General features: G+C 34.9%; 1 protein-coding gene across 4 annotated transcripts in view; it reads left to right on the forward strand.

The window, feature by feature from the left end:
- UBR1 (ubiquitin protein ligase E3 component n-recognin 1) overlaps positions 1-15,044 on the forward strand; it is a 73,777-nt gene that overhangs the window by 13,549 nt on the left and 45,184 nt on the right. For 2 of the 4 annotated variants that reach the window (XM_065065875.1, XM_065065877.1), the window contains exons 3-10: positions 123-201; positions 2,296-2,406; positions 8,792-8,922; positions 9,429-9,570; positions 11,146-11,208; positions 11,532-11,655; positions 13,662-13,769; positions 14,220-14,308. In XM_065065875.1, coding sequence (XP_064921947.1) covers positions 123-201; positions 2,296-2,406; positions 8,792-8,922; positions 9,429-9,570; positions 11,146-11,208; positions 11,532-11,655; positions 13,662-13,769; positions 14,220-14,308 — 847 coding nt within the window. The remainder of the gene's footprint in view (positions 1-122; positions 202-2,295; positions 2,407-8,791; positions 8,923-9,428; positions 9,571-11,145; positions 11,209-11,531; positions 11,656-13,661; positions 13,770-14,219; positions 14,309-15,044) is intronic. The other 2 variants (XM_065065876.1, XM_065065879.1) reach the window with 1 other exon arrangement.

Genomic DNA, 15,044 nt, shown 5'->3' on the forward strand with positions numbered 1-15,044 from the left:
TGCTTTTATAATTTGCATTTGGTTTTAATATCCGTTTTGTTTTCAGAGCAGGATTTTCTTTTGTGCATGAAAAATCTATGTGCTTGTTTTAGAAAGTTTTTGAGTTCCCGTTTTTGTTGCAGAGACTGTGCAGTTGATCCAACTTGTGTGCTCTGTATGGACTGCTTCCAGAATAGCATTCACAAGAACCACCGGTACAAGGTAGAAAAACATTATATTGAGAAACTGTATTTGTAGCTTCAGAAAAGATTTTTTGAGGACATAATAAACTGCAAATAAAACACTAGTAGTTTTTAGTAAAAAAAAAAAAATCTAGGATTTACTAATTAGTTAATTATCTTTCATGTTTCTAACTATGTAAAGCCTCATTTAAGAGCAGTAAATTTCTAATTCAAGAACCAAAGGATAAGGGAGTGTTTATGAATGCATACATTGTTAGTCTCTTTGGCAATATCACAGAAGTGTATGTCAGAGCAAAAAGCTGTGACCAAAAATGACAGTCCTGTCCTGAGTCCCGGTCAGTACCGTTTGGAAATTTAGACTGAGTGTGCATATCTCAGGGTCATTACATGAGAACTTAAGTCACTGGTGCAGTCTCTCCATTTCCACTCTGTTCCTCCATTTAGATTTGCATAAACTACTTTGTGCTTAAGTGTGGGCTGTGCAAAAGTTAAAACAAATGTTAAGCATCAATTTTTTAATGAGGAGGTAGTTCTAGAACAGGATCATGTCTTTCTGATATAATTCTGATAATTTTTGAGCCAAATCGTATGTTATCTTTGAGAGATTCCCATGCTTTAATTAAAGAAGGACCTTTTAAATAGCTCTTAGCTAACTCACTGCATAAGTTGTCATCTACTGTTTCTTTCCCAGGCCCCATTTTTCACTTGCCCTCTTCACTGAGAACTCTGTAATTTCAACAGCCTTGGGGCAGAAATAGAGAACAATATATTAAGTATAATTTTTAAAGCTGCTCTAACTCTCCTTGCGAGAGCCAATAAAATATACAGAATATTATGTATTAAATGTAATTATCTTTCATAAACAAAAAGTGTGTTCGATCTTTTTTTTTGCAGCTATTCCTCTATTAATTGACATGACATCCATTTAAGAAGTTTGTCTTATATTATTGTTAAATGGGTATGTTTAAAGAAGAGACAGTTTGGAAGAGAGTCCTAGCAATTTCAAAATTAACTGGGACTAAATACAATATTCAGCCCCTCTGTTTAAGTCTTTGTATACTGATCTGAAAATGTATTGCAAATATTGATTCAAAGACATACAAAACTACTTGGATGATGCAAATATAACTTCCATATACACATGCATGAACACACACAGTTTAGAGGGATAAGATGGAAAACAGACAATAATTTGGAATTACAACTGAGCTGAGAAGCTGTTGTCTTTTCCCTGTGTTTTAGTAACTTCTTCAGGCAAAACGTCAGCCTTGGAAATAGGTAGTCAGATGGGAGCAGATTTGCCGCATTTCAATTTTAAAGATGTAGTCTAAAGTATACAGATTACTCTTTGTATAGTTTCATAGAATAATTTAGGTTGTGAGGGACCTTAAGGAGGTCACCTATTCCAACCTCCTGCTCAAAGCACGTCTAATTAGATCAGGTTATTTTTAAATGTGTCATGTAAATAACATTTTTTTTAATGTCTTTTTAGTGGGTCACTTAGTGTTTTTGTAATTATTTTAGGATTGGGGACTTAGAATAGGCTAAGGATAATTATTTTTGCCTCAGTTTTGCCTGAACTTTTTGGCAAAGTGGAGGGTCAGAATTTGTGCTTTTCTGAAAATATAATGCAAAATTAAAGTTGCAAGAGTGTATTTATATGCTGATTATATCTTATTTTCTTTGGCTAGAAGTGGAGGTACTACTAAACATCTGTGTAATATATTATTTTTTAGATTGTTTTCAAACTTTACCAAGTAACTTGTAGGCAAGGCATTAAGCACATTTGCTATAATTTTGCTAATAAACCCAAACACTCTTATTTTGCCATTTATGAAGTGCTTATTCATCAGTCATAGGCTTTTTCACCTACTTTCTACCTCAATATAAGACTTGCGTAATTTTTGCAGTGACAACTGTATTTCCTCCTTTATTTTCTGCTCAAAAAGTTTACATTTTTTCCTCCCGCTCCTCCTATAAGTCTGTGGCAAGTCTGTTGGTTATGCAGTGACTTGTATTTTGTAAGTAGGTATTTATACTTGTTTTTGACATTTTTATCTTACTCTTGCTTTTTATATGCATGTTTCATGGATGAAACACATATTTTTTACAGATGCATAGCTCCACCGGAGGTGGATTTTGTGACTGTGGAGATACAGAGGCGTGGAAGGCTGGACCGCTGTGTACTAAACATGAACCTGGAGCATCAGGTTCTGCAAAAGAAGTAAGAATATTGCTTAAAGTGACAGAATAACTATTGTAAATATTGCCTTTTAAAAAAGAGCGCTTATTCCTGTGTATGAAGGTATGTATAGTGTATAATTCATGTTGCAGGTCTGATTGAGTTGAATCAGGATTTTCTTTGTCAAGGTGTTTGTGGTCAAACGTTATATGAGACATCTTTTATTTCCAAATAAAAGGCAAAACCAATAGAACAGTTCCCTCTACCTGTCTTGTGCGATTCTGTCTTAGATTCAGAATTAAAATTGCACTCTTGCTTTTTGCTATGTGTATTACTCAGTTCATATTTACAAATCATTAGTCTCCTAGTGGTTGGTAAATGTTTAGATATAGTTACTTGAATTTAATAATATTTTATCTTTTCCACATTACTGCATTACTGAACACTTTCTTTTTGTCAGTTACTTCTGGTGTGTTATCTGTCACTATGACTAAAATGAGACCCTACGCTTGAAAACTGACCTCTTATGCTAGGATGTCTCATGCTTATTTTACCTCATAAAGCAGAACATCAATGAGAAATGCCATCTTATAAGTAGTTCTCAAAGAAAATGTAGGCAAATCAGTTGCTTCAGGTAACATAGTTTTTTCTGAGTCCTGCATTCTGAGAAAAGCAGGGGGAAATACCTTAGCATTTGTCATTGCAAATATACCCCTAATTTCTCCTTGTTTTGTTCTTCATATCCATCAAAAAAATCAAATGGAAAATGAATAAAGACACTGGTCTTACAGAAAAATGAGACAAAGTTTTCCCTCACCTGTTCATCCTTCAAAAAACCATGAACCTTAGTGGATTTCAGAAATAAAAATAGTTGAAGCTCCAAGAAGGAGTGATCTGATTGGCACTTGGAGCTTGTCACTGTAATGCTCACCTGCTTCTACTTCAGTAAAAACTGTTCTGCTGTGCGGTGCTTATCCCTGAGTACTGAGCTATGTGATACGTGTGTGAGGCTGATACCTACTTATTACTTGCAAAAACCTGTAATCAAAAGAACCAAATAGTTTCCACGATATTAAAATACCCTGAAATATCTGTGATAGGGTTAATTTTACTGCCATCACCATTACTATTTTACATACGTGTTTAATACCTTTTCCAGCACATTCTAGGGGTGCTTCCAGAATAAGAAACCAGCACAGTTCCTGTGGAAAGGAAAATAGGATTTTTTTTTTTTTTTTTTAATGGTAGATTCCTGGTACTGTTAATAAGGACATATGGGAGAGCAGACGCAACTTCTCTACCAGCTTCAAAGCTGCCTTTGGATACTATGGAAACTTAAGATGCCTGGTATCAGATTCCTAGCTGATTGCTGAGAGGTCCTTACCGTATCACGAGGAGAATTTAGCAATGGTCTTAAGACAAAATATTCAGGTATCAGTTGAGAATTAATTATTCTTCCACTTGAAAATTGTTTCCAGCCACAGAATCTCCATTGCTCCTAGATAAGTGATTACTTATGTGTCAGGTGACCGGTTTGTCCAGTTCATCTTTCAGACAGTAGCTAGCATACATGATGGATTTCATCTGTGATGGCTCACAAAAAAAAATCACACCAATACCTGGAATAATGTGGACCTGGGCACATTAAGAACTTTAACAAAGAGATTCTAAACAAAAGAGATTGTATCTCCCAGCTTTAAAGTATACATCTCTGTATGAGATCTTCTAACAGCTGTTTCAGCACTTTACTTTTTAGAATAATAGTATTTTTTGGTTTCAACAACTCTGACCACCTAAAATTGTCTATGAAATGTTGACTTCATGCAAAGGAAACTGGTATTTGTATCTGTAACAGCATATTCTGCTTTTTACCTCTTTTTCCTTTAAAACAGTTTTTTCGTAACACTAAAAGTATCCAAAAACAAATAGTAGGAAAAACACCAAAACTGTAATCAAAGTTTTACCCAAAAGCTGTTTCACTGTTGTTAAAAATCACAATGTTCAAATTTTGTGGGCTTTTTTCAAAACCAAAGCTTGGGAGGAAACTTCATTCAGAGTCCACAGCATTTTATTTCTGTTTGCATGAAGATAAACTGCTCAGAATATACTTCAGGCCATTTGTATCCAATGGAGATAAGGCTAAAGGATAGATCACATCTATAATGACAGCAGCTAGCACAGGATCTCTTGGTTTTAAACTTTATTGAGAACTGTAATCATACCTGTGATGATAAGGGAACAGGGAACCTCTCATGCTTCTTCAAGTAATATTTCCTCTTCCAGTCTCTGATAAGGTCTTTGGTTGGTTTGCAGTGAATCTGTTTGATCATCACTTCTGTCATGGAGTTGTGAGAATCCAAAGCTGCGTTACAACTGCTGTCAAGTAAACTGGAACATACTCCTATGATGGGTGCTACCCGAGAGTTGTCAATGATAGAAAACATATAATTAGACAATTATTTTAAATTGGAGAAGTAGAAAGTTACTTGTTACAGTAGTTTTGTTGTCTATATATGTAGTTACTGTACAGTCAGTATATATAGACTCTCTAGTAAAAGGGCAGAAGTATCACAGAATCACAGAATGTTAGGGATTGGAAGGGACCTCGAAAGATCATCTAGTCCAATCGCCCTGCCGGAGCAGGAACACCTAGATGAGGTTACACAGGAATGTGTCCAGGCAGGTTATGAATGTCTCCAGAGGAGACAGAGAAGGAGACCTCCCTGGGCAGCCTGTTCCAGTGTTCTGATAGTGAGAAGAAGTTTTCTCTCATATTTAAGTGGAAATTATTGTGTTCCAGTTTGAACCCATTACCCCTTGTCCTATCATTGGTTGTCACCGAGAAGAGCCTGGCTGCATCCTCGTGACACTCACCCTTTACATATGTATAAACATTAATGAGGTCACCCCTCAGTCTCCTCCAGGCTAAAGAGACCCAGCTCCCTCAGCCTTTCCTCATAAGGGAGATGCTCCACTCCCTTAATCTTTGTTGCCCTGTGCTGGACTCTCTCCAGCAGTTCCCTGTCCTTCTTGAACTGAGGGGCCCAGAACTGTACACAATATTCCAGATGTGGTCTCACCAGGGCAGAGTAGAGGGGAAGGAGAACCTCTCTGGACCTACTAACCACCCCCCTTCTAATACACCCCAGGATGCCATTGGCCTTCCTGGCCACAAGGGCCCAGTGCTGGCTCATGGTCACCCTGCTGTCCACCAGGACCCCCAGGTCCCTTTCCCCTACACTGCTCTCTAACAGGTCACTCCCCAACTTATACTGGAACCTGGGATTGTTCCTGCTCAGATGCAAGACTCTACACTTGCCCTTGTTATATTTCATTAAATTTTTCCCCACCCAACTCTCCAGCCTGTCCAGGTCTCACTGGATGGCAGCACAGCCTTCTGGCATGTCAGCCACTCCTCCCAGCTTGGTGTCATCAGCAAACTTGCTGATAGTACGCTCTATTCCCTTGTCCAAATCATACAACCACTACAGTAATGAAATGCATCAGTACATTAATACATACTAAAGGTAGCTATTTGCTAGATTGCATTGCATGACCGTCTTTCTTTTTTAATAAAAGACTTGTCTGTCAGGGATTTTTTTATGATGAAGAGGCTCATGGATCTATGGATTACCTCATAGTTTGTTCTCTGTTCGGAGAATCAAGGACATTCATAATGTAGGAGTTTTCTCAGCATATAGTGCTTATTAAATGAGTTGTAAGGTGCATTTGGAACAGACATTTTGCATATTTCTTTTCCAGCATATTTTCTGATAGTATAGCAGTTTATCACATGCTTGTCAAACAAAAAGCACTCTTTTCCAGAGGATTCTGAGTAGTATTCCTTTAATTACTCTTAAGTGCAGAGGATATATTATGCTAGGCAGTTTATAAACTTACTCTGATCAAGTAAGAGCAAACAAGAAGAGGGGTCTGTTTGCAGCATGTTTGTCTGCTATGCAGAACATGGTAAAAATGTGCTTGGGAACTGTCTGCTATTTTTGAAAGGTTAGTTAAGTTTAGAGTCTGATCTACAGAATGACCTCCTTTTAAAAATGGGCCCTTAGTAGAGGACAGGTGTCAATCTACAAGATCAAAGGTAAGCACCAGCATTTTGAGTATTAGTAAAATACAGTATCGGTGCAAAAATCCTAATTGAACCTTAGTTTTGTTTTGGTTTTGTTTTTCGAAAATAAGTTTTACGTTGAGGAGATATTTACAAAACTTATTATGTTTGTAATATGGAGCTCAGAAAAGCAGTCCTTCATTTTGGAATCCCCACTCCAGACTTCTAGGAGTCATCCATTCCTTATTGATTCCAAATAAGTGTCTTCACTCTGCCAGAAATATAAAAACCTTTTTGCCTGAATGTATCTTTAAAAGCAGATAATTTTAAGAATTTATGTCTGAGATTAAGTAAAAATACTTCCCAGGCACTTTTTTTTTTTTTTTTTAAAAGGTTATTAGTTGTTTTTAGATATCTGAACATACTTTGTTCATTCTTCCAGAGGTTTGTTGTATGAAGCTTTACCTGAGACTTAAATACCTACACATTTTGGGGCATAGTCCCAAGGAAATTTTATTTTTACCCTTTCAATTTACATTAGATGTGTCTTAATTTCATTTTACTGTGACTTCTCTTTATGTGGATAGCATTGGAGGTGGCATTGCATCATTTAACTTTTCAGTATTTGTATGAGTGCAATCCCCACTTTCAAGAGTTGGTAAATCCTTTGATGCGGTTTCCTTTGAGTTCTTCTACAGACCGAAGGAGAATGTCATGTCTTACTACAGGTTCTTGATGAGAGTGTCTTTGTGCACAGCTTTATATTTTCCTCCAGCTGTATAATTTTTGTGTAATGTATTTTAGTGCTTAAAAAGTCAAACTGTTAAGAAATACTGGAAAAAAAATAGCTTATTTACAACTCAGTTCAATTAGAATATTCTTAGCACTATGTTTTGTTTTATTCTGCTCCAAATTTTAAGATGATGATCGCTTTGTCGGTCTGGGAAAAATCAGTGCTTCAGACATTTACATTCTTAATTATCAAGACTTAGCACAAGCTTATCCAAAATTAAGTATGTACACACAGGCATATTTATAGACCATGATTTCATTAGCAGACATTTTAGATAGTACATTTGACTCCAAATTATTCTCCTAATGCAGAGACAACAGTCAGAAAACTGTTGTTCAGAGACTTGGAAGCAATTGGTCATGTTAATGCATTTTTACTTATCTTCCACGACATTTTCAGGTTTTCTGTCATATGAACACAATATGATTTTTTTTTTTAAGTAATCTTCTTCATAAATGGATGATTGTGACTGTATAGTTGATTTAAGAAGTTTTCAAGAACATGATGCTTAACTACATATTAAACACGTCACTATCTCTGTTTTCTTATATTCAATGTCTGTCAGATTGTGTATTCCAGAGGTGAGTTCCCTTAGTACTTTAGGATTAAAAGTCACATGTGAAAAGCTTTATTCTTGGAAAGCATCTTTACCAGAGTGACAAAAGATGAGAAACCAACATGTATTCAGATTTTGTAGGCAGTTTGGGTGATCCTACAATTATAAGTAACTTTGTGTAAATACTCTAGAAAATATCAGCCTCTGTTTCTGAGTCATATTTTATATGAAACTACCGGATTTGGTTGCATTAACATTGATAACAAGGTTATGTATCATTTATATATGCATATGCTGAATGGAAGGTGGTATATCATCGGGGCCTTTGGATTAAAGCCCTCGTGTCACACAATGGCTTTGCAATTTATCTGTATCTTGTTTCCTGAATATTGACTGCTTCATTATTAAGTACAGATCTGGTAATTATTTTCTTAGTTTATAACCTTACTTTTTCTCCTGCTTAAATGCTTATGGAAAGGATTAATAATGTTACATGTAGACAATTCACTTAATGACCTTTATCTGGGTAGGTGGGAAATGCGTTGAGTTCACAGGGATATTTTGAATGATTTCTAGAGCTGGGATGAGGTCTCTGAAAAGAACAGTTAGGTTTCCTTGGATGATTCTGTTCAAGGAGTGTCATAAATGTTTGACAGCATACCTACACAGGCAATGCAGGGGAAGAATTTTTGTCTGGTGTGCAAACTTTTAATATCTTGAGGTGTATAGAAAGCTGTTAACCAGCTTTTTAAAACTTTAGTTTGAAAAAAATGTCCTGAGACATTTTGTAGTCTTTTCCTAGATAAAAACTGGATGTGTTAAAAAAGGTAGATGAAACGGTTGGAATACTACTGAGAGCCCTTAGGATGAAATAATTTTGAAGATAAGGAATTAGTTGAGATTAGTTTACTTGAAAATAATGAAAAGGCTAATTCCCTGAAACAAATCTAGCAATAAGGTATTCTGCCAACCCTTTTTTTATTTTAAAAATTTATTATCTCTTGTCTTACAGAATTCTGGATGTCAGCTGAACGAAGAAATCATGGAGCACTCTAGGAGAGTGTTTCCCTCGGTGATAAAATACATTGTAGATATGCTTGTATGGGAAGAAGAGAAGGAACTGCCTCCGGAGCTTGTAATTAGGTAGGGAGTATTTCCAGCTTTCTCTTCAAGGTGTTAGAAACTTGGATAATAATTTTGTCTGTGGTATTCTTACACTTCTGCAAACATATTAGTGCCAAAATTCCCTGTAAACAGCATTGTAGCATTTTTGACCTACAGTTATATAGAGAAAAGCTTTGGTACTTCATGAGAAAAGCAATGTTTGTGCTCCATCCAAGTGGGAAAAGACTGTTGTGTGTCATGTTAAAAAGACAAATGAGATCATAAAATAGCAGTGAGAGGAAATAATGGAATAATCAAGTAACTCTTTTGCACTTTGCATGTGGTTTCTGTGGCTTATTCTGGTATAGATGGTGGGGGATATTTTGTGTGTGTCTTGGACATGAAGAACATGCTTAATTTTCTTCTACAATTCTTTCTATTTGACATTTCTCTCAAGTTATCAAGTGAGCTGTTGCTTTTATTGGGTAGGATGCTATTTACAATTTTGTTTTTATTTGTATGATGATATGTTGGCTTTTTCCCAGTAGAGAGAAGGTAGACAGCTACTACTGTGTCCTTTTCAATGATGAACATCATTCTTACGATCATGTCATCTATAGCCTGCAAAGGGCACTTGGCTGTGAACTCGGGGAAGCCCAGTTGCATACTACTGCCATAGATAAAGAGGTTAGTTCATTCTGGATATGGAAGAGTCACTTTTTAATCATTAAGAAGTGCTATTATAGTCTCTTGATCATAGAATCTTTGTTTTTGGGATGCTGGAGCTTGAGGAGAGAAAACGGCATGTTGCAGAGTAACTGTTAGTCAGAAATTGCTTCAAGAAAGTTTTTAAACTGTATTCATTTTTTTTTCTTCAGGCCAAAACCCAGTTTCTTGAGAAAGGAAAGAGCTGATTTATCTGAAGATGCTCCTTTCATGTTTGGCATATTTTCTTCATTTTCTTTACCTTTTTTTTCTTCTCAGTTAAGATTAATGTTTTACTTTCATGGTATTTTTCTGACAAATATACAAGTCAGCAATGCGCATATTCACTTATATTCAATTGGAAAAATACTTCACATTTTGCAAGAATTCGTGCTCATTCTGGCTCAGACTTCATTTGAAAATCTTAAAACTTCAAATTAAGCAAATGAAACCAGGAAGAATTCATGAAGGAATGTGGGTGCACCTGACAATTTCACTGCTTCATTTTTTGAAGTAGTGTCCTGTGCCAAGGCCTTCAGCTAGTAATGTGATTTTAAATTTTTTTCCCATAATAGAGAAAAAAGCATGATCAGTGTTTGAATTATATTAATTGCAACCACATTTTTTTACCTCACAGAAATAGAAAACTTACATGTGTTCAGCAAGAGACACTTTGGCTATAGATGTATATGTGTTTGTTGTATATTTACATGTAAAGCATCTTCCTAATATTAGAATTCCTTTTTAAATGAAAGTTTAGTTGTATTTAGTTAGTAGAGTCAGTCTTAATGTAATTACAGAGCTTGTCCTGCAATTGCAGGTTTTGTAAAATATGTATATACATCCATACTTATAGGGGAACATTTAAAGGTTTCCATTATGGAGGTTCCCTTTGCTTGAAACCTAAATTTTAGATCCAGAGTTGATCAGAGTTTTCATTGTACAAAGCACCTGCTACACCACAGGGCTAGGTTATATTGTTTTAATTATAACAGTCCCATAACATACAGGTACTTCCTCTCTTCTTGGGTACAATTCTGCTATGTAGAGAGCTTGTTTTGGAAGTCCAGACTTCTGATTTCCTTTGAGTGGAATTTGAGGTCTAAGTTGGACCTGTTGTTGGCTTTATTGAAAAAAACTATCAAACCCACACTTATAATATACCCTGCTATTTAATATACAGAAGTAAGAAATAGTAGGAAAGATTGTAAAAAAATAAATCAGGATGTGTGTACTTTGTGCTAAGAAGAAAGTTGATTTAGTTTGTATTTAAAGTGCTCTGCAGAAATCCCTTTTGTCTCTTTTTATGTTTGTGTGAACTTTCCTTATCTCATAATATTAAGATCCCCAGACTTTGTTGTTCTGTTGTTAATATAATTAAAATAGTTTTTTTATAAAGATGATGATGTAAATTTTTATTTGCTTCTAGATGTCTAAAAGCACCATGAGTGATAACTGGTCCATGTTTTTATTTTGAGTCTAAAAAACATAACAAGGATCAGGGTTGTGACATTTTGGTTTTATGTTGGTCTCATGCTCAGTATTTTCTTTGAACAGGGTCGTAGAGCTGTTAAGGCAGGACATTATGCCTCTTGTCAGGAAGTCAAAGAAGAAATCAAGGTAACTGCCTAAAATATTTTTCTCATTTAAAAGACAAATCAACCTCATAATTATTAATACTGAAGGCTTCTTTGTTTGCTGTACAGTCTTTAACTTAGTACTTCCATGCTTTTATGACCTGCCTGTGAACTTTTTGAAATGTAATTTATGCCACCATATTTGGTATAGATAGGTATCTTCAGAAATAAAATGTAAAAATGATGTATTTTTTTGTTAGGGTTTGCCGCTAACATGTGCTTGGGAGGTGTAATGAATGCTAAAGACAAATATGAAAATTCATGTTATCTTTATTTTATATCCACTAATATTTACCTGACTCCTAGAGGCATTCTGAAAATGTTTCCCAACGGCCACTTCATGTGGAGGTTCTGCACGCTGATGTTATGGCTCACCAGAAGTTTGCCTTGCGCCTCGGTTCTTGGCTGAACAAACTCATGAGCTATTCAAGTAAGCATAACTGATTTTTGTTACAATAATGCCATGTCAGTATTTGAATGGCTAATTCTCTTTAAAAAATGTCTTTAGCCATGTTATATATGGTATTCCCTTATTAAAATATTTTCACAGTCCTCCAAATTAATAAATAATACAGTGGTGTGGGCACTGGTATCCATCAGTATGGTTATGAATAGCAGTACTTTTCTGTTCCTTCTTGCTTCCTTCTTTCCCTGCTTGAGCTCCATCTGTTCCTCTGGAAGTTTTATTACCCTCAGTTTCAGCATCACAGGCCTTATTTCAGTGGCTTTGCTTAAAAGCTGTTCTCTGCCATGCTGTTGGAAGGCTGTAGAACATCTGCGTCAGTGAAAGCATATATCCTCTGCTCAAATTAATTCCTGCTTCAGATTTGATAGCTGTGATTAATTAGACTGTCAGTCAAACAAACAAACAAAAGTCTTAATTTAAAAATTTGTCCAGTAGTAGAAAGTCTGTTTTGAGCTTTCAGATTTTGTTCTCGTGTTTCATGCTCACGATTTTAAAGACAAGTTCTGAATCAATCTAACTTTCATTTCTGTTACTGTGTTTTGTCATACCTGTGTTTTGTGAAACTAAGCCATTATGAAATTTATTTCGACTGTACAAATATGAGTAGATTAAGCTCTACTCACTGCTTATCCTCCCCTTGATAGGCTAAATCTGTTGTTCTGCTTCAGACTATTTTCTAAGCTTGGATAATAAAGTTAAGTTCTTTCTCATATATATATATATACACACATATACATATATATATATGTATATGTGTGTATATATATATATATATGTATGTATATATATATTTTTTTTTTTTTTTTTTTTTTAAATTTCCCCGCCCTAAATGCTTACTTTCTGATCTTCCCCTAGGAATACAGATATCGGAATTGTACCCTTGTATAATCCTTTACAATCTTTTACAAATTTTAGCTTTCTGTCCTTTTCAAATTCGTATTTATTTCACTGATGGTATTTTCTTGCTGCTCTGAGTTTCTCAGACAGTTCTTGTAATTGGTACAAATTTTTGACTGTGTCATGGTTTATGTCAGGGTTTCTATAGAAAGTTTGAATTTTATCCATATTTTTCTTCCTGTATATTTTTTCTTATTACTTTCAATTTTATGAGATTATTTAAAACACCAACTGCTTATTATTCAGCTCTTGACTCAGTGAGTATAGACAAGTTGGTGTCAGTGCCTCAACAAATCCCTAAAATTTTAGATTTTTAAGCATTCCCTTTTTAGCTGATGAGAGAAGCTAAAACTAAAAAGAAGTCTCCCGTGTTGGGTGTAGCATTGTGGATTAGGAAATTGTTATAGGTTAACTGATACTTTGATATGTTTTATGAGAGTCTGGTGGTTCCTGTTCTTTTGCTGGTTTTGCTTCCAGGGGTAGAACATGGATCAAGAAGGATTCAATACTATTTATTTCTAGGTTGTCAGGAATTGATTTGTGACAGTCTGCTTTTCCTTTTGAAATTAGTAATGTAAGAGCTCATTTCTGAATGTGAGTAACTCATGGGTGACTGATATGTGGATCCCCAGAACTGCTTCAGCAATTCCTACATTTACTGAGGTGCGAGAAAATATAAAATAATGTTCTGAAATTCTGCAAAAGACTGACTTGCAGGGACCAGCTTAAACTTTCCTAGCCTGCGTGTTTCTGTGCTGACATGGCGAACTCTTCCTATGGATCTGCTTTGCTAAGCTGTCGAAATGTTTTGATTTTAAAATACTCTTCTCTGTTCTCTGTCATTGGATTTATTTAATAAAGTAGGTAAGAATAACAGGAAGAAATACCTAAGGAGAGGGTATGTGGGAGTATGTTTGCTGAGAGAAAGCATAGCTAAAAGATAATTTGAACTTAAATGCCTTTTTTTTCCCTTTATTTTTAAAGAACAAAATTCAGTAATTCTCATGTTGTTGGCTCATATAATTTAATTATTGAAGCATTCTTCTACAAATTTAATAATTCGATTCCTGTAGGTGACTTCCGCCAGATCTTTTGTCAAATATGTCTCAAAGAAGAAGCTGGATCTGAAAAGCCATGCTTCATAAGCAAGTTGATGCTATGGGATGCAAAACTTCATAAAGGTTTGTGTATCCATGTTACTGTAAGCTGCAGAGGCAAATTAATTTTTTGTGTATGTAACAACTGTGTGAAAGTGAATGAGTGCTATGCTGGTGGAGTTACATTTCTTTATAGTTTTTTATATTATGGTTTTTGATACATTTGCATGGCTGAGATAATTGATATTTTGGCTACGTATTTGCCTCCTAAATTTTTCCTGCTTTATATATTTTGAATAATCTTTTCACAAGGTGTAGTTTGACTATGAGTGACTTGATGCTTACCATGTGTTTTAAATACATACCAATAAATGTTAAATATAGAAAAAAATATAGGAGCAACTTTGTTCATATACTTTGTAACTATTTCAGGGCTTTTGATGATTTTTAATTATAATTTAATAATCTGTTCTTTTCCAAAAAAGCTGCATCTTAGTACAATAAAGTGATGTGCATTGTATTGACTCTTCACAGGGGCAAGGAAGGTTCTTCATGAACTTATCTTCAGTAGTTTTTTCATGGAAATGGAATACAAAAAACTTTTTGCTGTGGAATTTGTGAAGGTAAATTGTTATTTGTTTTTTATGCTATGAATTCTTACTAGCTTTGTAAAATTTTCCACAAACCTGAAAATGTTTCAATATAAATAATGAATTTTCAATAAGCAGAGCTTTAACAACTAGCTTAGCCTTTATAGAGTGTGTTCCGATGTCATTGGTTTGTTCCTTATAATTATGTATGTATATATGCTCATTTTGAATGCAGTATTGTTAGTATTCTGTGTATCTTGTGAAATGGCAGATGAACTGCAACTGAAACTGGTCTTTCTTTTTAAAAAATAAGATGCAATTTTTAAAGAAATTTACTAGCTATCAGTGTTTTTTGTATTAGGGTGAGCCTTTTTAATCTTGATAAAGATGACTGACACTTGATAGTTTTATCTGGACTGAAAAAAAGCAAACAAAGACTTACATTGCTCACTGTACACACCTTTTATAGACAGCTGTTGAATAACTATCCATGCTGTTCACTCCAGGAAGACGTGCTTTATAATATCAATATCTTTATTTATCCTTTTTTTCAGATATTTAATTTATTTTCCTGGGGAAGATTGGTTGTAGGAGAAAAAATAGTTTTGTTCCAGTCTGGCAGAACAGTTAGGTTTGTACTTATCTTCAGTATTAAGGCAGTGGGGCATATATATTAGAAATGAAGAAGGACATTAAGATGTAATTACTGCAAACAAAAAGGGAAACTTTTTTAATTAACAGTTGCTATATTATTTTATTTCCCCAATGT

The sequence above is a fragment of the Columba livia genome, chromosome 5 (genome assembly GCF_036013475.1).
Source record: "Columba livia isolate bColLiv1 breed racing homer chromosome 5, bColLiv1.pat.W.v2, whole genome shotgun sequence".
Taxonomy (NCBI): domain Eukaryota; kingdom Metazoa; phylum Chordata; class Aves; order Columbiformes; family Columbidae; genus Columba; species Columba livia.